The 22,135-nt window shown below is 45.6% G+C and overlaps 1 protein-coding gene across 15 annotated transcripts in view; it reads left to right on the forward strand.

Annotated features, from left to right (window-relative positions):
* Positions 1 to 22,135, forward strand: part of LOC147433833 (uncharacterized) — a 154,441-nt gene that overhangs the window by 69,079 nt on the left and 63,227 nt on the right. For 8 of the 15 annotated variants that reach the window (XM_086490455.1, XM_086490456.1, XM_086490459.1 and 5 more), the window contains 4 exons: positions 24 to 107; positions 189 to 326; positions 549 to 728; positions 3,158 to 3,250. In XM_086490455.1, the coding sequence (XP_086346581.1) occupies positions 24 to 107; positions 189 to 326; positions 549 to 728; positions 3,158 to 3,250 (495 nt within the window). The remainder of the gene's footprint in view (positions 1 to 23; positions 108 to 188; positions 327 to 548; positions 729 to 3,157; positions 3,251 to 22,135) is intronic. The other 7 variants (XR_015185312.1, XR_015185313.1, XR_015185311.1 and 4 more) reach the window with 2 other exon arrangements.

Raw genomic sequence — 22,135 nt, forward strand, 5'->3', positions numbered from 1 at the left:
AGTATGCTTTTTGTATACAACAGAAAGGACTAGAAGCACTTGATGTAGCCCAGCGATTGAGTGCAATGCACCTGTCAGTTCATCTGGATTGCAAAGTTGAACCTCAGGTACTGAATCTTTATGGTAAAATTTGATTTGCTCTGTGCTAGTGGATCTTTGCTCAGTTTTAATGCATTTTGATCTTCCAGAAAAACCAAAGCACCTTTGTGCCAGAGATCAATAAGAATACAAACTACATTATAGCATCTTCCAGGCAGTTTAAAGGTTCCTCTGTCGGCTTTTTAGAGAGGCAGAAACAGTACCTGCAAACTTTAGAAGAGAAGAAGGTATTGTTTCAACATCACATGGTGCTCACGGGAAGGTCTGGTAGGAGCTAGAACATTGTTGCTGAGGGTAAAATGATAATGCTTGCTATGCAGAGGTCTTTCTAGCTGAATGGAAAATCAGCAGAAACTCTTCAACAAAGTGTGCCTTTTCTGATTCTCACATTAAAAGGTATGTGTTCTGCCTTAGACAAATTTTGAACCTTTTTTGAATATTAATTGCAGAAGTCAAAGGAGCATGGAACAACTTTTGATCTGCGCTTTCGTCCAGATATTGGTAACTCCATTCTCATCTTGAAGCAGTCTCATAGTCAAGATGTATTGCAAGAAACACCAGTGGAAAGATTCAGAAGGCTTGCATACAAGGACAGAGAGCAGCTTTGGCATGCCCGAGAGAGAGTGTCTGTATGTAGATTCTCTTCTTACTGATGGGTACATGGTGATGAAAATTATCATTCAAGCATGCTGATTCCTTATATACGTTTTCATCCTTTCTTTCTAAAAAGGATCCTTCTTTTATAGAGACATCGTTAGCGAGCAAGTAGCGTCTCAAACTTACAGCTTTAAAAAGTTTTAATTTTACTCTTCTTTTCCTATCAGGTAGGAACATTATATGAATAGACTTCAAGGCACAGACCCCAAGGTAAAAGAACAAAGAAAGATGATAGAATGGAGGCTTGTATGCAGAAAATACCCTGAAAACAATCAACTTGAGGCTCTCAAAGAATCATCAAAATAAAAAATCTTTTATAGTTTTGCCTAGCAGATCACCTAAGCTCCAAAAATGCCTTGAGGTACTCAAACACTTGAACAAGGAAGAAACTAGTTCCTGATATGTGAAACTACTGCCTTCTTCACTGTTTCCGGGGAAAACATAACAATACTCTTTTCCTGATACCAAATGCTTATCTTACTGTATTTGAAATAGAAAGAGAAAAGCTGAAGGTCTGAGAGGTGGTTGAATAAGAAAATGCAACTAACTAGCTTCTTGTCTCAGGGCATGAGGCCCACAATTTTTTCATATTTTCAAAGCCCCTTCACAGCTTGAAGCCTAAAGGAAGTAACCATGTTAGAGTCCTGGTACTAATTACATCTAGTCCCAAGTGTCAGAAATGTTGATCCCATACATACCCTTTATCCCTGCTGGTGAAGAACTGTACATACAGCAGAGATTTTTCCATCCTGTTTTCTCGAGAAGTGTGTGGCCATAGTGAAATGGAAGCTCTGTTGTTTTGGGATGCTGTTGCATATCATAAATGTGCGGATTCCGCATTTCTTTTCCATATCTTTTCTATACCTTGAACTCCAACACCTCAGTTCTAGAGCAGCTTGATGGGCTCCCATAATACACTGCACTCCTACCCTCTGGATCCAACGTTTGAGAAACTTCTTATCAAACTACCCTATAAGCATCAGCCAAGAAGTATTTGTTTATGGTAGGAATTCTCACGAAAGAATTGCAGAGAATGTGTAGGACCTCTCCGTATCAGTACATTTTTCGGAAATGGTAATGATTTTGTCCCTTGTGTAGCGGAGGACAATCAATCTTGCAAACAGAAAAAAGAAACGAAGATTTTTTAAGATTTTCTTGACATCAGCAGCACAATCAGGATACTATCTTTGTGAATTTTCAATTCAGGGGAGAGAGTGTTTTATACCTTTGTTTACTCCTCAACTGATTAGGCAAGAGGTTGATTTTTACGAAGGCTTTTAAAAGCTAAGGTTTCCAATGTTTTAGAGGAGATGGCTAATGAGCCAGAAGTGTATGAATTAAAAATAGGGAAAATTACCAAAATACCCCTCTAATTTGTGGAAATTCTCAAAATACCCCTCAAATTTTAAAAAGTTCCAAAATACCCCTGGTTGTGAGATTAAATTTCTTGAAAGATAAAAAAACTTGTAGCTTTCCATAAGAAGACTGATTGTCTATCAACACAAGATGCTAAAACTAGAATTTGAGTTGGTTACATAGGCTGTGGAGATGAATTGCTTCAATATTTTTAGACATAATTGCCTTTTTTTGCAAGGTAATTTGTGACAAATTACATGCTAAGCACTCAAAAACGGATCTCAATTTTCAAAAAGGAATAAAGATTAGAAAATCTTGAACAATCCAACCAAAATAGATACAAGGGTATTTTGGGAATTTTTAAAATATGAGGGGTATTTTGGGAATTTCCACAAATTAGAGTGGTATTTTCGTAATTTTCCTTTAAAAATAACTTGCAGTTCCTTGGAAATGTTTTCTTCCCCCCAAGAAAGAGATTGTCTGTTAGTTAAAAAATACGTAGGGCTGCAAACATGTTCCCAGTCAAGGTAAGGGGCATTGGAAGTGGGAGAAAACCTAGGCACCCATTCGTTTTGTGTGTCTGTGTGGCAAGCACAGGAAAGGGGGTGGGGGTGAAGCGAGCAGAGTAGGCAGTAGCAGCAAGCAATAGTCGCTTTGTCTTGAGACTATTGAAAGCATTTTGTTCAGCAAGTTTCCTAGGATTTGGTGTTGACAGAGATACTTTACAACGATATGACAATAGAGCTAAGAGTTCATGTTCTCATATATGAAAATATACCTCACGAAACTTAGTCTTTGAAATGCGTACTTATTGCTCCTTTCCCAAAGGACATGCCTGTGATCCAGTTGCTTCCTAGAGAGGGTTTGAATCAAGTATGAGTCTTGAAAGATGGAAGGTTTGTGCCCTGTTAGATGACCATAAGTATTAAGTGGAACAGTAATAAGAACAAGTCAAGACAAAATAATTAATTTACAATAGTACTCATTTGTTCGAGCATTGGAAACTTCTCTTTGCTATCTTTTGAAACAAGAACCTTTCTTTTAGGAAGCTTACTATGCACAATTTCATTTCCAACCGGAGATTGATGGATTCTCGCGTATTCTAGCTCGCAACAATTCCATAGATGATTTGTACAAGGTTAGGGTCCTCCTTGCTTATTATTGTCAATTTCCTAAATATGCAATGCTACAAATTGCGGTTTGTAAAACTTGGCATGTCATGCTTGTAACTTGTGCATTAGACTATATGTGTTAGGAGTAAGTCTTTGTGATATCTTATCCTTGTTTGTTCAAACTTGAGTACTTGTTTCAAAGTTTCAATCCAATAAACTCTTCAAATTATTTTGCCTATGCCTTTTCTAAAAGCATTTTCAAGCGAATAATGGTTTGTTTTATCTATTTTTGCTTTGTAACAAATAAAGTGATGTAGTTGTTTCTTTATCTGTTTTCTTGTGTCCATTGCTTTTGTTTTTTTTGTGAGTGTTTTAGCCCCTCTTATAATTCGTAAGTTCAGTCTTTTCTACGCTTAAGAAAGGTATACCATTTGCTATTGCCGCAGGTAACCAAATGGAGATCGAGGTAACCACCCTACTTAAGATAGTGAAGGCTTTACTCCAGCCAAGCTTGATTCGGGGGCAATGCTCACGAGATTCATGATAGGTGTCTGAGTAATTGTGTTGTGAATATAAGTCCGTGTGAGCCATCTATGTTCCCCATCTGCCACCCAGCAGTCAAGAGTTCCTATGGTCCTCACGTGATCCTCACCTGAAAGTTTGGATGATGTCATCTATAAAGCATGCCAGAGAAGGCATCGTTTTAAACTTTATGAAGGATGCAAGTGAAGACATCCCTCATGAAGTACAAATCCCCACTATCCAGAGTCATGAGGCATCTCTGGTCCCGTACCCCATGACTCTGGATAGTGGTCCAAAGCCCTCTCTGAACAAACAATGGAAGCGGCCTCATATCTCATAGTAGACTGGGCAGTGGCATGTGTAGTGCAACTTTGTCTCAGGCTCCATGTGACACAAGGGGCATATCCTGGCCTCTGCTGGTACTCCACTGTATCTCCCAGTCTCAACCCATAGCTGGTGTGAGATGTCTGTATCTGGCCAATAGCACACCGTATCCCATGAGACAAGTGGGTGTCCATGTATCTGGGCCTCGTCACAAAACTATCCTCAGTAAGCTGGAGAAGATGCTCTCTATAGGAAACCATCTTCGTGCCCAACTCTTGAGCCGGCTGTATCCAAGTCCTCCTAGTATCTAGCTGAGTCAGGTCTTGGCAGATGAGCCTAGTGATCTCAGATTGTGTAAGAGTCAGAGAGGGTGCATCCAAATGAGTACTCGAAGAGAGGCAATCTATCTATGCTGAACCCATGTGCTTGAAACCATGATGTCATCTCCCCATACCAACATGCTGAGAGAGAGAGAGAGAGAGAGAGAGAGAGAGAGAGAGAGAGATAAAATAAAATGAAATGTTATATTAACGTCTTCAAAAGGCCAAAATGACCTATGAGAACAAACTGTTACAAAATTGTGAATCTGATACCATGTCTGCGTACAAATAGACTAGAACAAAAATACTACTACTACTAGAATCCATCCTCATCTGCACTCTGGATGTCGAGAGAGTATGGCTCGAATCCTCTGCTGTAGTCTCCGTCGATGTTGTGTAGCCCCTCTCCTCAATCGTGGCCGAATGAAATGATATATTAACGTCTTCAAAATGCCAAAATGACCTATCAGACCAAGCTGATACAACATAGTGAATCTATTACCATGTCCGGAATAAAAAAGAACTGAAACAAAATTACAAATACTACAAGCTGGGACTGTATGGATGTGCCAACTAATACACAAGGTGCCCAGTACAATGTGTAGTACAATGAGAGAGGATTGGGGGGGGGGGGGAGATATGGTAGAAATGAAATGATATATTAACGTCTTCAAGAGGCCAAAATGACCTATGAGACCATCAGATACAAAGTGGTGAATCTAATACAATGTCTGAAGTACAAGTACAAAAAGTACTGAAAGTAAAAATGAAAACTGAAAATGAAGTGTGAAATGTGAAATCTGAAAATGTAGAATAGGCCCTCAATGACAATCTGGGTGTCGTGCTAGAATGCCTCTGATCCTCTGCTGGAGTCTCCGTGGATGTAGTGTGCTCCTGTGTCTCAGTCGTGGTCGTCTCGATCTCCCGAGCTCAATCGCCCTGTCAATGAGGGTGCCTCTCGTATGAATGCGGGTACAACCGTGTGCTGGTGGTTGATCTCTTGGCTCCCTCGATCCAAAGAAGTCTGTGATCTGTCTCTGCGATTGTCGTACTCCATGTCTCCTCAACAGACTATCTCTATGTCGGTGTAGCTCAAGTAGATATAGGCCAAGGCATCTCTGATCCTGATACCTCATGACTCTATCTAGGGGTCCAAAACCCTCCCTGAATAAGCAATGGAAGCGCCCTCGTATCTCATAATACACAGTGCACTGGCATATGTAGTGTAGCTCTGTCTCTGGCTCTCTACCGCATAGTTGACATATCCTAGACTCCGGCGGTATCCCTCTGAATCTACCCGTCTCAGTCTCTAGCGGGTGTGAGGATGTGCGAATCTGACCAATAGCACATCGCAGACCATGAGGCAAATAAGTGTCCATGTAGCTTGGACGAGTCACAAACCCATCTCCCGAAAGTTGGAGAAGGTGCTCTTTGTAGAAAGCCATCTTGGTGCCCAACTCGTGCATCGGCTCTACCCATGTCCTTCTGGTGTCCAACTGTATAAGATCCTGCCAAATGAGTCTAGTGATCTCCGTCCGTGTGACTGGTAGGGAGGGTGCATCCAGGGAATACTGAAAGGGAGGCAATCTATCCATGCTGAGACCATGCCTCTGAAACCATGAGGTCATCTGCGCATACCAACATGATGCATCTCCCTGCATTGCTAACTGTCTAGAGGACTCAAGAGCCAATTTGGTATATCTGCCTCTATGTGTATCCCATAGACTGTGCATAAAGGACACTGATGTGGTAAGAGCCTCAATCTCTATAGGATGGGCGGCTACCTCCGCTCGAATAATCGCATGTGGTACGGAGGCCTTGGCTCTAATCATCCGGGATATCATAAATACCAAGGGTCTCTCCATGTTCCTCCAACTGTCATGATTCACAGATGGTCCCCACACTTAGACCCCATAAAGCATAGCTGAAGCAACCAAAGTATCAAAGAGCCATAACTTTGTTCGTGGTTCTTGAAACTGAACCTGTGAACACATCCTCTCTAGCCCTCCCAATGCCGCATAGGCTCTGGACAGTCTAGTCTCTGCTGCTCTCCTCAGAGTAAACCTCGGTCCCGTGAATACCACCCCCAGATATGTATATTCCTCTGTGTACTCCACAATGTCTTGACCATATACGAATGCAGGTGCCGATCTCTTGACCCATTGTGGTGTGGTGTTAAACACCATAACCTTGGTTTTACCAAGGTTCACAGACAGTCCACTATCCTTTGCAAAGTTGTGCAATGCATCCAAATGTCTCTGCATGCCCTCTGGCGACTCTGATATCAACACAATATCATCAGCATATAATAATAAAGGGATCCATGTCCCTGCTAGCTGAGCGCCTCTGTCACCCTCTCTGTCAATGTAGTCAGAGACCTCATCTACATACATACCAAAAAGTGTAGGGGACAAAGGACACCCCTGTTTCACTCCAATAGTGGAATGAACAATGTCAGAAATCCCCTACGGAGTGCGTACCTGGCCAGTCACTGAGCCGTATAAAGCCATGATCCCCCATATGATCTCTGTGGGTACTCCCAACTTCAGTAGCCTGTGCATCAATCTGGCCCTCGGCACTGTGTCAAATGCTTTGTGGAAGTCCACAAAGCAGCAATACATCCGTCTCCCATGAGCCCGACCCTCCTCAATAATGGCTCTGAGTGTAAGAATATGGTCCAAAGTGGAGAAACCCCTCCTAAATCCAGCCTGTCTTGCTGCTCGTATGCCCTCATTTTCTGCCCATTTACTCAGTTGCTGTTCAAGAATGGATGCATACAACCGTGCCAATGTGTACCCTATCATAATAGTACGGTAGTTCCCTGGCACTGTGGGGTCCCCTGCCTTGAAGAGAGGTACAATAGTAGATAATCTCCAGGACTCGGGTAGTCCCTCACACATGACACGGTTAAACAACCGTGCAAGAACTTCTGACAATAAATCTCTAGCATGTATCAAGTGCTCTGCCACCAAACCATCATGATCATATGCTCTCCTAGTCCTCATCCTGTCAATGGCGTTTTTCACCATCTCAGTGGTAAAGAAGGTACTAGTGGCTGGACATGGCTCTAGAGGGTCTGGTAGTGGTGGTTGCCCGGGTACTGTATATAATGATGCTGCATATTGACCCCAAGTCTCGGGAGAGGTAATCACTGGAGGAGGTGAGTGCTCACGGAAGAGACTCCAGGCCTCACCTGAATCTCGACTCAAAAAGAGCTGATACAAATCACATTCCATCTGGGCTAAAAAGGCCCGCTTCTTCCGTCGCACTAAACGCCGAAGAGCAATCCGAGACTGTCGATATGTAATGACTCCAAGTATAAGCTCGCTCCAAATCTGAACTCTCATCTCTCTGCATTCCTCATCATACCAACTATTCTGAGGCATGTTCCCAGAACGTCTTCTCTGATCTGGTTGAGTGTGTGGGTATGCCTCTGCTGCTGCCCCATGCAAGATCTCCGTCAATAAAGTGGTGATCTTCTCCACTGTATATACAGGCTCGGCTGCCCACATCCGTGTGTAAATCTCTTCCACATAAACTGAATCCGTCTCTGGTGTAAAAGTATACCGTGTGTGTGCAATCCTTCGTGGTGTCTGAGAGACACTATACTGGAAAGAGACTGAAAAAGTCAGGAGAGCATGGTCCACTGCTACTCCAACAGGCCTAGGGCCCACACTGAAATCCTGAATATTAGAGATGAAGCTCGGTGAAGTCATGACATAGTCTACTGTACTGGCCCCATGTCTGTGTGGAAAGCATGTGAATCCCCCAGACGAAGGAAAAATCTCTAGACCATTAAGTATGGCCAGACCATGCGTAGTCGCCATCTCTATGAGATATCTCCCATACTCTGTGTGCTCTCTATCCTGTGAGTGTTTGTCAAGCCCCATCTCCGATATATCCATCTCTCTAAGCATCTCCTCCGAGGTATCATAAAATACCGTTTGGGAGTTGGCCGTCTTGGCATTAAAGTCTCCCAAGAGAATGATATCTCCATCTCTAGAGAACTCCCATATGTCATCATCAAGTATAGAGAAAGGGGATTGCCCTCTAGGTGAGGTATAGACTGATGTGCTAGGGGGAAAGTAACATATAGCAATGTATAAGAATCTGCCTGTCTGAGCTCTCAGTCTCACCCACATGTATCTTGTCTGGTCATCTCTCCGGAAAATCTGTAATAGCGGCTGCAACTCCTCCTTGAGTAAGACTACTACCCCTCCTGAACCTCGACTCCCATGCTGGGATCTAGCGTCTGGCCGACAAGCTGTCTCCCATAAATAACCAGTCACACTTGGCATCAACTGTCCAGATTTTTGATGTGTCTATGAGTAAAAGACAATGTCTCTATCTCTGAAGCTATCCTCAAAGGCACCCACATCCAGCCTATATGATCCATTACAATTCCATGCCGCCATCCGGAGTGTGGTCCCATATGTCTCGCACCGTCATGCTGTGCGTTTTTCCAAAACCACTACTTTCCCTCCTCTATAAAAGGCAATTTTTCCCTTCTCCCTTGCTGCCTTGATCTCTGGCATCAACTCTTGCATATGTGCTATTTGTGCTAAAGTAAGGTCATCCCCCATAAATATTCTAGTTTTCTTAAGTGCCGGTCTCTTCTTCAAGAATTCCTTCCTTGTTTCCAAAGTCGGGAAACGCAAAATAAGTGCTTTCTCTTTGACGTTTCCCTTCTCATCCACTCCTTTTTTTCCTACTCTCCAAGCACCTATGTGCATAGGTTCCGGGATGCCCATGCGCTGCAAGAGTTCCTTCACTTCGTCTTCTACATTTTCGGTGTCTTTGATACCAGTCCTCCTCTTCTGTTCCTCCTCAATGGTCATATTGATGATGGTAGAAGTCTGTGCGGCTTCTGGCATCCGGGCCTTCCCTTTCTTTGCACCTTCAATCCATTTTTCTGCTTCGTCAACTTTCTCCTATGTTTTAAAAAGGCGCTCCGCCCATGAGGAAGCCTCTTTCAAGTTTTGTTCTTCCCCTTCGTGCAGAGTTTTCACCTGCTCCTTAATATCTTCGAGCTCCTTTAACATAGAGGGCTGATTTCCCCCTTCCGTTTTGGGCATAATTTTGCAAGCTGCAAGTTCCCCTTTAAGCTCTTCAATCATTGCATCTTTTTCCTTCATGCACTTTTCCACATTGGTTTTCCAAGATTCAAAGCTTGCCATTGCCTCATCCAGATTTTTCTGCATAATACATTCCATTACATTCACTTCTGCCCGCATTAGAGCCTGCATCTCCCCTTTCACAGATAGATACATTTCATCATGCCTATCAAGCATCGCTTTATCTAATTCTTTCCTCATATCTGCATACATAGAATTCTTATAACTATCTGCATTTGCGTACATCTCTTTCCTGATGTCATCTCTCATAAAGCTGAGCTCAGATTTAATCATTACTTGAACCCTCTCCATCATTAAATCATCTTGGACTTTGACGGTTTTCCCTGCCCTCAGTGAGCTTGGCGAGAGTATACTATCTCTGCTCCTCCGCTTGAAAGTCACTTTCATTTTTTGTGGGGTGGTGAATCCACTTGCATCACCATCCTCGGCTGGTTGTTCCATTTGAGAGAGAAGAACAAAGACTCACCAGCAGAGGTCTCGCCTCCGCCCTGGTTGGCCTCGCCTTCGTCACCAAAGTCCTCGCCCTAGCCGTGGCAGGCTGGTCTCGTCTCGTCGCCCTTGGCTCTTCTCGCCCTCGCCCTTGGTAGGCAGCTCGCTCTCACCCTTGGCAGGCAGCTCGCCCTCGTCCTTTAGAGGTCAAGACCCTCGTCCTCGCCCTTGGCAGGCAACTCGTCCTCGCCTTTTGGTAGGCTCCTCGTCCTCGACCCAAGAGCTCGACCTCTTGACACAGGACCAGCAGCTTGCCCAGGCTTAGCAGCTCACCCTTGACCAGGTCTAGCAGCTCGCCCCTCGCCTAGTCGAGCTCGTCTCTCGTCCAAGATCAGCAGTTCGCCCTCGCCCAAGACTCTCGTCCAGCAGAGAGAGAGCTCGCCTCTCGTCCCTCGTCCAGCAGGTTTGCAGCGCGACAGCTCGCCCTCGCCTCAGCCAGTTCGCCCTTGCCAACCTGCTCGTCCTCGCCTCAGATTCCTGCTCGCCAAGAACCTGCTCGCCCTCGCCTCAGCCAGCACGCCCTCGCTAAGAACCTGCTCGCCCTCGCCCTCGCCTCAGATTCCTCAGCCAGCTCGCCAAGAACCTGCTCGCCAAAGACCTGCTCGCCCTCGCCAAGAACCAAGAACCAGCCAGCTCGCCAAGAACCTGCTCGCCCTCGCCAAGAACCGTTCAAGAACCAGCCAGCTCGCCAAGAACCTGCTCGCCCTCGCAAGAACCGTTCAAGAACCTGCTCGCCCTCGCCAAGAACCTGCTCGCCCTCGCCAAGAACCCTCGCCAGGGGCAGGGGCAGGGGCAGCGGGTGCAGAGCAGGGGGCAGCGGGCGAGAAAGAGGGCGGGAGGTCGGGGCGAGAGAGAGAGATCCATCCTCATCCGCACTCAGGACGTCGAGAAAGTATGGCTCGAATTCTTTGCTGTAGTCTCCGTCTATACTGTGTAGCTCCTCTCCTCAATCGCGGTCGTCTATATCTCCCTAGCTCCAATGCTCGGTCTATAAGAATGACAATAGTGGTAGTATGAGTGCGGGCAGAGCTCTGCAATGGTGGCTGCTCCTCTGGGTGTCCAATATCTAGTGTAAAAAAACTTGTAATCTGTCTCTGGGACTGTCTCTCTCCAGCTCTCCTCAGTAAAGTGTCTCTATGCTTGTGTAACTCAAGTAGACACAGTCCAAGACATCTCTGATCCTCATAACTCATGACCCTAGATAAAGGCCCAAAACGGCAAAACCCTCTTTGAATAGACAATGAAAACGGCCTCGTATCTCATAGTACACTGTGCAATGACATATGTAATGTAACTCTATCTCTGGCTCTAGATGACATAAGCGGCATATCTTGCTATTTGCTGGTATCCCTCTGAATCTGCCAGTCTCAATCTTGAGTTGATGTGAGGATGTGCGTATCTGGCCTATGGCACAACGCAAACCATGAGAAAGATGTTTGTCCATATAGCTAGGTTGAATCACATACCCATCTCTTGTGAGATGGAGAAGATGCTCTCTATAGAAAGCCATCTTCGTGCCCAACTCCTGTACCGCTCTATCCATGTCCTCCTCGTGTCCAGCTGGATCAGACCCCGACGAATGAGTCTAGTAATCTCCACCCATGTCAGAGACACCAAGGGTGCCTGTAGAGAGTACTGAAAAGGAGGCAGCCTGTCCATGGTGAAGCCATGTGTCTGAAACCATGATGTCATCTGTGCATACCAGCATGATGTATCCCCCTGTAGAGCTAACTGTCTGGAAGACTCTAGGGCCAACCTGGCATATCTATCTCTGGTAGTATCCCATAGGTTGTGGTAAGCGCCTCAATCTCCATAGGGGAGGCAGCTAACTCCGCTAGAATGATATCATGCGGTATGGAGGCCTTGGCTCTAATCAGTCGAGAGATCATAGATACCAAGGGTCTCTCCATACGTCTCCAACCATCCTTGCCTATAGAAGGTCCCCAAAATAGCATAGTAGAGGCAACCAAAGTATCAAAGAGCCATAACTTTGTCCTAGGTTCCTGGAAGTGAACCTGCGAACACATCCTCTCCAATCCTCCCAAAGCCGCATAAGCTCTAGTCAGTCTAGTCTCTGCTGCTCTTCTCAAAGAAAATCTCGGCCTAGTAAAGACTACCCCCAGGTAAGTGAATGCATCTGTATACTCCACAATCTCTTGACCATATGTGAAAGTAGGTGCTGATCTCTTGATCCACTGTGGTGTGGTGTTAAACACCATAACCAAGGTTTACACACAATCCACTATCCTCTGCAAAACTGTGTAGTGCATCCAAATGTCGCTGCATACCCTTTGGTGAGTCAGATATCAACACAATATCATCAGCATATAACAACAATGGGATCCACGTCCCTGCCAGTTGGGCACTTCTGTCACCCTCTCTGTCAATGTAATCAGACACCTCATCAACATACATACCAAATAGAGTAGGAGACAATGGGCAGCCCTATTTCACCCCAATAGTAGAGTGAACTAAATCAGATACCCCTTCCGGAGTGCGTACATGCCCCTTCACTGATCTGTATAGCCATAATCCCCCAAATCAACTCTATGGGCACCCCCATCTCCTGTAGTTTGCACATTAATCGAGCTCTCGTTACCATGTCAAATGCTTTGCGGAAATCCACAAAGCTACAATAAATCCATCTCCCATGTGACTAGCCCTCCTCAATGATGGCTTTGAGTATCAGAATATGATCAAGAGTGGAGAAACCCCTCCTGAAACCGGCCTGACCCTTCGCTCGTACACCTTCACCCTCTGCCCAATTACTCGAGTGCTGCTCAAGAATGGATTCATACATATTACAACTGTGCCAATGTGTGTCCAACCATAATAGTGCAATAGTTCCTAGGCTCTTTAGGATCACCTGCCTTGCAAATAGGCACAATAGTAGACAACCTCCAATTCTCAGGCAACCCTCACACATGGCACGGTTGAACAACATTGCAAGAACCTCCATCAACATATCCCTAGCATGTATAAAGTGCTCCGCTACTAGACTGTCATGATCATATGCCCTCCCGGTCCTCATCCTGTCAATGGCCCTCTGCACCATCCCAGTGGTAAAGAAGGTGCTCGTAGCTGGGCATGGCTCTGTAGGGTCTGGAAGGGGTTCCTGTCCAAGAATGTATAGGCCAGAAAGTTACAATGTGGTGGATCTGCTGATACAAAGTCTGATTAACAAAATAAAAATACTATAGAATCCTAAGCTGCTAGATGTGAGCTAAGCAGGCAGCTGGGTTTGTGTAGGATATGAGTAAGGAGAAGGGGGCGAAGTGAATGGGGGGACTAAGACAACACAGTGTGGGTGCACCCTCAGAAAGAGCTATAATCACATGAGATCCAGCATCGGTCGTTGGTGGATCTCATCAATCTCCTCCATGGTCAGTAGTCTGATCGAGCGTCATGCATGTTGGGCCAAACTGATCCGAATCCTCTAATGGAGCCTTCCTCGATGTTGTGTAGTCCTCAGCAGTCGTGGGCGTCTCAATCTCCCTAGCTCGGTCGCTCGGTTGATCAACGTCCCTCTGGTGCGAGGAGAATGTGGGCTCTGCTGTGGTAGTATCTCCTCCGGATGTCCAGTGTTTGCTCTAAAGAAGTCTTTGATCCGTCTCTGAGACAAGCTAGCCTCTCCTCTCATCAGGCTCTCTCTGTGTCAGCGTAGCTCGAGCAAAAATAATCCTAGGCATCTCTGATCCTCGTACCCCATGACTCTAGAGAGTGGTCTAAAGCACTCTCTAGGAAGAGAGAGAGAGAGAGAGAGAAAGAGAGAGAAAGAAAGAAAGAAAGATTTTTTAACGTCCATAGGAGGCCGAAATCGGCCTATGAGACAAATCAAAGTATATGGGGTGGGTGTCCTCTGGATATCCTGTGAAGGATGAAAAGGTACAAAGCAAAAATAGCTATCCTATGTAAGGACTGAGGGAGGAGGGAGGTGGTACAAGGGTGGGGTTCTAAAAACAGGGGAGAGATGCAATCCTATATGCCGGGGTATATACAATCATGAAAGAAATGCTATCATATCTCTAGCTCCATCCAGTCCCGTAATCAGGGTGTAAGACATGATGCATGGGTGAGTCAGGTGTGAACAATCCCCGTAGGATGGCGGTTGGATCTGCAAAAGCTCGGATGCGTCTCTCCTCTAGAGATCTGTAGTAGCGCTCCTAGATCTCCTGGATCTCTCTCTGGTGAAGTCGGGGTGCCCTACGCCCATCGGGACGTGGACGTCTACGAGCTCGTGAAACCGGCCTGTTCAATCCAAAAAGGGCGGTAGACTTTACTTCAAACCTTGATTTCGCTTTCACCTATTATTAGTCGTCTATTTTACCTGCGCTATAGTGACACAAGAGAGGGGAATGGGATACAGATGCTAGAATGCACCTGTATGAGAAGACCGACACCAGATTGGCCCCTAACTTAGGCGCCCCTTTCGGTATTTCTTTATTTTTTAAAAGAGGGAATAAATGCTGTGGATCCCTACAAGCTGCCCCGCACAAACTTGGCTGAATTTCAACTGTTCCGGCCTGATTTCGGCAGCATAACTGTACTAGGACCCTTCACAGTCAGTATTCCCACGCATTGACTGACTTTCCCGACGCATACGGGCACTTTGCAAAACCTGGCGAGAATCTGCAGCACGCTGAATTCTCTGTTTTCAGCCCTGAAAATGCGCCAGATCAGCTGTACAGCGGTCCCCTTGCGTCCCCAAACCTCCTGGCGGTATTAAGGTCCGTTTAGGGCCAAAACCCTAAACTTGCAAAAATACACAGCAGGCTGTAATTCACTGTTTCGGGCTCCGTTTTGCGTGCCGGTCGCATCCGTAGCAAGTCCTCGAGCTCCCGCACCTGTAGGGCTACTTGCCCTTTGAATCGGACGAGATTTCTGGCGTGAAACCTCTCCGAATTCACCTGTACCTGCGGGGGATTAGCCGCTAGCTAATCCAGTACCTGTGCAAGAGGCTCTTGCCTCGGCAATCGCGCATGAACCCACACAACTATACATTGGTCAAATGAAAAGCCCACTAGAGGGGCATAACTTACTGCCAAAGGGGAGAGAGAGGGCAGTGCGTAGTGTGCAGGGCATCACTCCTGGCACCGCACTGTGCATAAGAGGGAAAGCAAGCACTCCATAGCTCTTAACCTGTGACAAAAAACTGAAAATGAGGCTCTCCCCCTCCTAAATTCAGCGCCACTTCTTGTTGCATGAGGCAAGTGCACCAGAAGGTGCCACTTGGCACATTTATAAGCATTTTCCCGTTTCGGGGTTGCCGTCTAAAAATATCCCAACCGGTTGCCCAGTTGACTTCACGCCAGAGTAAGAAAACGTTCCCCTTGTCATTCCGGAGGTAATGACGTCAACACATTTTCAGGTCCCAAAATAGGAGTTCCCTAAATTTTAAGAGATGCTGCCATTGTATCTTTCTAGGTCATCCGAGCCTCTTTGTACACTGCGGCCACATCGAGAACTAAAATGTAGCCTCTGTAGCAAAGGATTCCACTTTGGCTAGTCAATGACCCCACTTGGCTAACCATAGTCCTTGTCCAACCTTAGTGCTCTCTTGCCCTCAGGCCTGGACTCCCTCTGGACAGTTCCACACTAGCTATGCAATGCAGGGCAGTTAGATTTCCCGAGGGGTGTTTCCAAAAAGTGAAAGTAAATAGATAATAAGAAAGAAATCAACAAAAAGGATAGATACTAGTCACACGCTGGTGACATACCCCCCTCTTGAAATCTCAAACGTCCTCGTTTGCATCTATGTCGTACATGCTTACTGTCAACACTGATGTATTCAACACCTGTCGACACATATACGACACATACATGCTCATTGTCAACCGTGGTGTATTCAACACCTCGTCGACTCATGTATTGCCTGCGTGTGAACCCTGTCCCAATGACATAGTGGTAGCTTCGCACTCTGCCATTGCTTTGAGTCACTAATTGTCCAATGACAAAATGGTAGCTGCACATTTTGCCACTGTCTTATAGTACACGTTGGATCCCGTAACACTTTCGAGCATACCCAAACCGACAGTTTAAGAATGCAGTTACATATGTACTCTTGAATAGAAGCAATCACTGTATCCTTGACAAAGTGACAAGAAATACTCACTTCTATAGCACTAACGAAACTTTTGGACATTCCATAAGAGCAATTGCCAAACTGACAATCTGTACAGCTCTAACATTCATGTAACAGGTATTTGATTTGAGCTCACTTTAAATACCATGTACATCATTTGTTTCAGAAGCCATTGTCACACTGACAATCCATGTAGCTTTGAAACTCAAGGGGTCAAGGTAGGTTGCAAATCGAAGGCTTCCAAGTAAAGTGATAACACAATTCGTGACTCTGCAAGTTCACCTTCTTCCATCCACTTAGCATCCATTGGTGGATAGTTTCTGAACTTTACCAAGTAACGCCTAGCAACCTTGCCTTTCACTTTCCTTTCTTTGTGTGCCAAAATCTGTTCCGGGACCAAGATCTCGTCAACTTCCTCGACTTCCGGCTGATCTTCAGCTGGCATATCTTCTGGCACATCACCCACATAGGGTCTGAAAAGACTCACATGAAATGCATTGTGAATCTTCCAACTGTCAGGCAATTTCAGCCTATATGCAACATCACTGATTATGTCACATACTTGAAAAGGCCCATAGTAACGCATGCTGAGGTTTGGAAACAGTCTTTCCTTGCCCTTCATCTTCTTTAACCTTGCCTTTTCAAAGCGTAAAAGCACCTAATCACCAAGTGAATATACCACTTCACGACGGTGAAGATCAGCTGCGTTCTTTTGCTTTGCCTGAGTCCTTTCTAAGGCCACTTTGACCTTCTTGTACATTTCATCCATGTCCTGAATATACTTATCTGCTTCAAATATGTTGTCCTTTGTATGCAGTATGGGAGGAACTTTCTTGCCACCTTCAACTATCTCAAAGGGTGCCTTGCCAGTTGATGAATGCACTGTATTATTGTATGCATACTCCACCAATGGCAAATACTGCTCCCACTTTCCTTTATGCTCTGACACATAACACTTCAGCAGATCTAGGACAGTAGAATTTGCCTCTTCTGACTGCCCATCTGTTTGAGGATGAAATGACGAAGAGAATTTGAGCGTGGTGCCCATATTCTCAAACAAACCTCTCCAGAACAAACTTGTCATGCGTGGATCACGGTCGCTAACAATCGACTGTGGCATGCCATTATACTTGAAAATATTGCTCATAAACAAGCGTGCCATCTGATCTGGCTTTATCTTCTTCCTGACAGGAATCAAATGAGCCTGTTTGCTGAATCTGCAAATAATGGTCCAAATACCATCATTTCCTGTCTGCGTTCTCGAAAGATCGAAGATAAAATCCATAGCAATACTTTCCTATGGTTTATCTGGAATAGGTAGTGGTTGCAATAACCCTGGTGCCTTTTGCCTGTCAAACTTGACCTTTTGGCATATTAGGCATTCTCGCACAAAGGCTTCCACATCCCTTCTCAATTTAGGCGAATAGAAGAATGTCTCAACCGCTTTAACGGTGGGACATGACTCTCTTCCATAACTTTGCGTCGCAATGGCTTTGTGACACACAATTTGCCATGCATCATCATGAACCCATCTTTGAGAAGATAGTGTTCATGACGTTGTCCATCCATTAGTTGCTCGAAGACCCTTGCAAAATCTTCATCATTTGCATACTGTTCTCTCATATCATCAAGTTCATGATGATGAGGAATCGACACAGCTGAAATTTGTGGCTTCCTTGACAAGGCATCAGCCACAACGTTCTTCTTGCCTTCCACATGCACAATCTGAAAATGGAACATGGACAAGATATTGCCCATCGCATATGCTTCTCAGGTAACTTTGTTTGTGTCAAGAAGTATCGCAAGGTCTGATGATCCGTTTGGACAACGAAATCTGCACCTAGCAGGTAGTGTTTCCAACTTTAGAGCGCATGAATCACAGCCAGTAACTCTTTCTCATAGACTACTACCCTGCCATCTTGCATTAGCACTGCAACAATGCTACTACCGCAGGCATCACACTGGACCACAAATGACTTCCTAAGATCTGGCAACACAATGAATGGATCTGAAGTCATCTTTTCCTTTAAGAGATTAAAAGCTGAAATCTCTTTTTGTGTCCATCTAAAGGTGACTACCTTCTTTTGAAGAGCATGTAAAGGTGAAGCAATCTCAGCGAAATTTCGGATAAACCTTCTGTAATAGGAGCATAGTCCCAAGAAGCTTCGGACATCATGCACGTGCAAAAACCAAGTACGCAGAAAGATGCTTTTTCATTACAGAAGTAATAGCAGAAGCTGATACAGTAGGAATAGACTCTCCTGTAAGCTTTACATCCAGAATGTGAGTCTTTCCCCTGCTCTGTACAGTGATCTTTTTGTTGTAGGCATCCATGATTCCCTGTACACGAGATAACCAAGGAATACCTAACAACACATCACATCCGTCCAGTGGCATGATGTAAAATTCTTCAGCATCTACATAGGACTGGATATGTAGACGCAACTTTCCAATGATGGGTGTCACAGCCTCTGTATGGCCAGGACATGCCAAACCTGCCTCTGCTGTATACCCCATCTCTTCAGGTCTGATTCCCAACTTTGAAGCCAATTCTGGGGAAATAAAGTTGGCTTTGGCACCTGGATCAAAGAAGATAAGCAATGTTTGATCCCTGACCTTTCCCCATGCTCTGCAAAGCTCACTTGCATCTGAATTTGGCTTGTCGCCCACCATATCTGGCACTAGACCAGCCATGGGCTTCTTTCCTTTCTTGTCTTCCTTGTCATCAGAGTCAGCTGGCCTTTTCTTTGTAGGACAGTTGTAAGCAATGTGGCCAGGCTGCTCACATATAAAGCATTTGTTCTCTGTCCTCAGGACCTTCTTTTGCTCTTCTGACTTGCGAGGAAAACGTCTTCTCCATTTTTCCATTTCTTTGCTGGTCCTTTTTCTGATTCAGCCATAGCTTTATCTTTCCCTGCGTTGGCTGACTCCTGAGTCCCTTTAGGAGCCTCATTGGGAACGTGCTTCTTGGCTGAATTTTTCTTGCCTGATCCTGCCTTGACGCCAGTGTTAAATTCACAATCTTCTCCCTTGAGCAAACCATTGCCAGTGTTTGCTACCTCGATGAGCTGCGTCAAAGTAGTGACTTTTGTCTTCGTGCAGTATTTTCTCAATCCTTTGGGTAGGCCACAACAGTATTTTTCAATCTGTTCTGTCAATGGCACAAACCTATAGGAAGTTACTGGAAGTAGAGCTTTCCAAAACTTCCGATTGTAATCATCCAGATTTCTGCAAGTGGCAGCATTTAGCTGGTGCCATTCTGTCATGGCATCTGCTTCGAAATCGTCAGATAACCATGCTGCTGCAAAAATCTGCTTGAAGTAAATCCATGTGGACGGAGCTTGCCCTTGAAGCAATAAAGTTGTCCACCATTGTCCCACATTCCCTGTCAAGAAAGTGGCTGCCTTGCGGACCTTTGAAGCCTCTGTAAAGTTTCCCCCTGCATAGGCCTTGTCAAACTGCTGGAGGAATGAGAGAGCCTTCTTCCTGTCATCAAACCCTGTAAAGGTCGTGAAAGACACACCTTTGCCACCTTCTTTGTACGGAGTTGGCCTCTCCAGCGGCGTTAAATTGTCATATGGAAGTGACTGAAACATGGGAAGACTATTAGGGTTCATCTGTGTTCCTTGGCCGCTATTGACTTGACTTGGAAATGCCATATTTGGCTGCTGATTTGTAATTCCAGCCATACCAAAATTTGCCTGTGGTATCCCAAATTGGCCCTGAGTGCTCTGAAACCCTGGTTGCATACCCATGACACTGTACATGGGGTTAGGCATCATCGTTTGAGCACCCCCAAACACTGTTCCTGGCGTGTAAAACTGATTTCCAGGTGCATGACCAGCCATGCTCTGGAATACAGATCCACCTCCAAAATAGCCAGGGTGTACTGAAGGTGGTGGGAAGACCTGCTGCATAGCCTGTAGGTTGCTTCCCTGCCCATTAGAACCAGCTATAGGCTGCTGAAAGGTGGCGGGCTGAATTGGTACAGCTTGAAAACCTGGCATCTCAGCCACCTGTTCTTGCACCTTAGGCATAGGTTGTGGAGACTGCATGTTCTCCGTCAAGTGTACAGGTGTTTCCATTGACTGTGCGGTATGAATCACTTGTGCTCGAGCCTTAACAGGCTTTTGAATATGATCCAGTGACCCAACTTGCTGAGACGGAACAGGAGGTTGCAGAAAGGCTAAAAACCTCGGGTTCTGCATTACTTGTGTGAACATAGCCACAACAGTAGCCAACTGGGTCCTGAATATATCGTCATCAGTCTGTGGTGGTCTTGAGGACTCACCCACTTCATGTGTCTGTTGACCCTGTGAAGAGGAAACCTCTTCAGTCACATCATCTGGTTTATCAGCCATAATTGCAATTCCCTGTGTCTGGTCTATGATTCCCTGTGTCTGGAAAAAGTGATTTAATCCCGTCGATGGAACCATGAAACCGGCCTGTTCAATCCAAAAAGGGCGGTAGACTTTACTTCAAACCTTGATTTAGCTTTCACCCATTATTAGTCGTCTATTTTACCTGCGCTATAGTGACACAAGAGAGGGGAATGGGATACAGATGCTAGAATGCACCTGTATGAGAAGACCGACACCAGATTGGCCCCTAACTTAGGCGCCCCTTTCGGTATTTCTTTATTCTTTAAAAGAGGGAATAAATGCTGTGGATCCCTACAAGCTGCCCTGCACAAACTTGCCTGAATTTCAACTGTTCCGGCCTGATTTCAGCAGCATAACTGTACTAGGACCCTTCACAGTCAATATTCGCACGCATTGACCGACTTTCCCGACGCATACGGGCACTTTGCAAAACCTGGCGAGAATCTGCAGCACGCTGAATTCTCTGTTTTCAGCCCTGAAAATGCGCCAGATCACCTGTACAGCGGTCCCCTTGCGTCCCCGAACCTCCTGGGGGTATTAGGGTCCGTTTAGGGCCAAAACCCTAAACCTGCAAAAATACACAGCAGGCTGTAATTCACTGTTTCAGGCTCCGTTTCGCGTGCCGGTCGCATCCGTAGCAAGTCCTCGAGCTCCCGCACCTGTAGGGCTACTTGCCCTTTGAATCGGATGAGATTTCTTGCGTGAAACCTCTCCGAATTCACCTGTACCTGCGGGGGGATTAGCCACTAGCTAATCCAGTACCTGTGCAAGAGGCTCTTGCCTCGCCAATCACGCATGAACCCACACAACTGTACATTGGTCAAATGAAAAGCCCACTAGAGGGGCATAACATACTGCCAAAGGGGAGAGAGAGGGCAGTGCGTAGCGTGCAGGGCATCACTCCTGGCACTGCACTGTGCATAAGAGGGAAAGCAAGCACTCCATAGCTCTTAACCTGTGACAAAAAACTGAAAATGAGGCTCTCCCCCTCCTAAATTCAGCGCCACTTCTTGTTGCGTGAGGCAAGTGCACCAGAAGGTGCCACTTGGCACATTTATAAGCATTTTCCCGTTTCGGGATTGCCGTCTAAAAATATCCCAACCGGTTGCCCAGTTGACTTCACGGCAGAGTAAGAAAACGTTCCCCTTGTCATTCCAGAGGTAATGACGTCAACACATTTTCAGGTCCCAAAATAGCAGTTCCCTAAATTTTACGAGATGCTGCCTTTGTATCTATCTAGGTCATCCGACCCTCTTTGTACACTGCGGCCACATCCAGAACTGAAATGTAGCCTCTGTAGCAAAGGATTCCACTTTGGCTAGTCAATGACCCCACTTGGCTAACCATAGTCCTTGTCCAACCTTAGTGCTCTCTTGCCCTCAGGCCTGGACTCCCTCTGGACAGTTCCACACTAGCTATGCAATGCAGGGGAGTTAGATTTCCCGAGGGGTGTTTCCAAAAAGTGAAAGTAAATAGATAATAAGAAAGAAATCAACAAAAAGGATAGATAGTAGTCACACGCTGGTGACAGCTCGGACCTTCTCAGCCTGCTGTAGAGTCACTCCTCTCTGAGTAGTCTGGAATGGTGGTACTACTGTGCCCCTCTTGAAGAAATCTGTAAGCTGTGTCTGGCGCTTGTCTCTCACGATTGATGATG

The sequence above is a fragment of the Adiantum capillus-veneris genome, chromosome 19, assembly GCF_014529385.1.
Source record: "Adiantum capillus-veneris isolate H3 chromosome 19, ASM1452938v2, whole genome shotgun sequence".
Lineage (NCBI taxonomy): Eukaryota > Viridiplantae > Streptophyta > Polypodiopsida > Polypodiales > Pteridaceae > Adiantum > Adiantum capillus-veneris.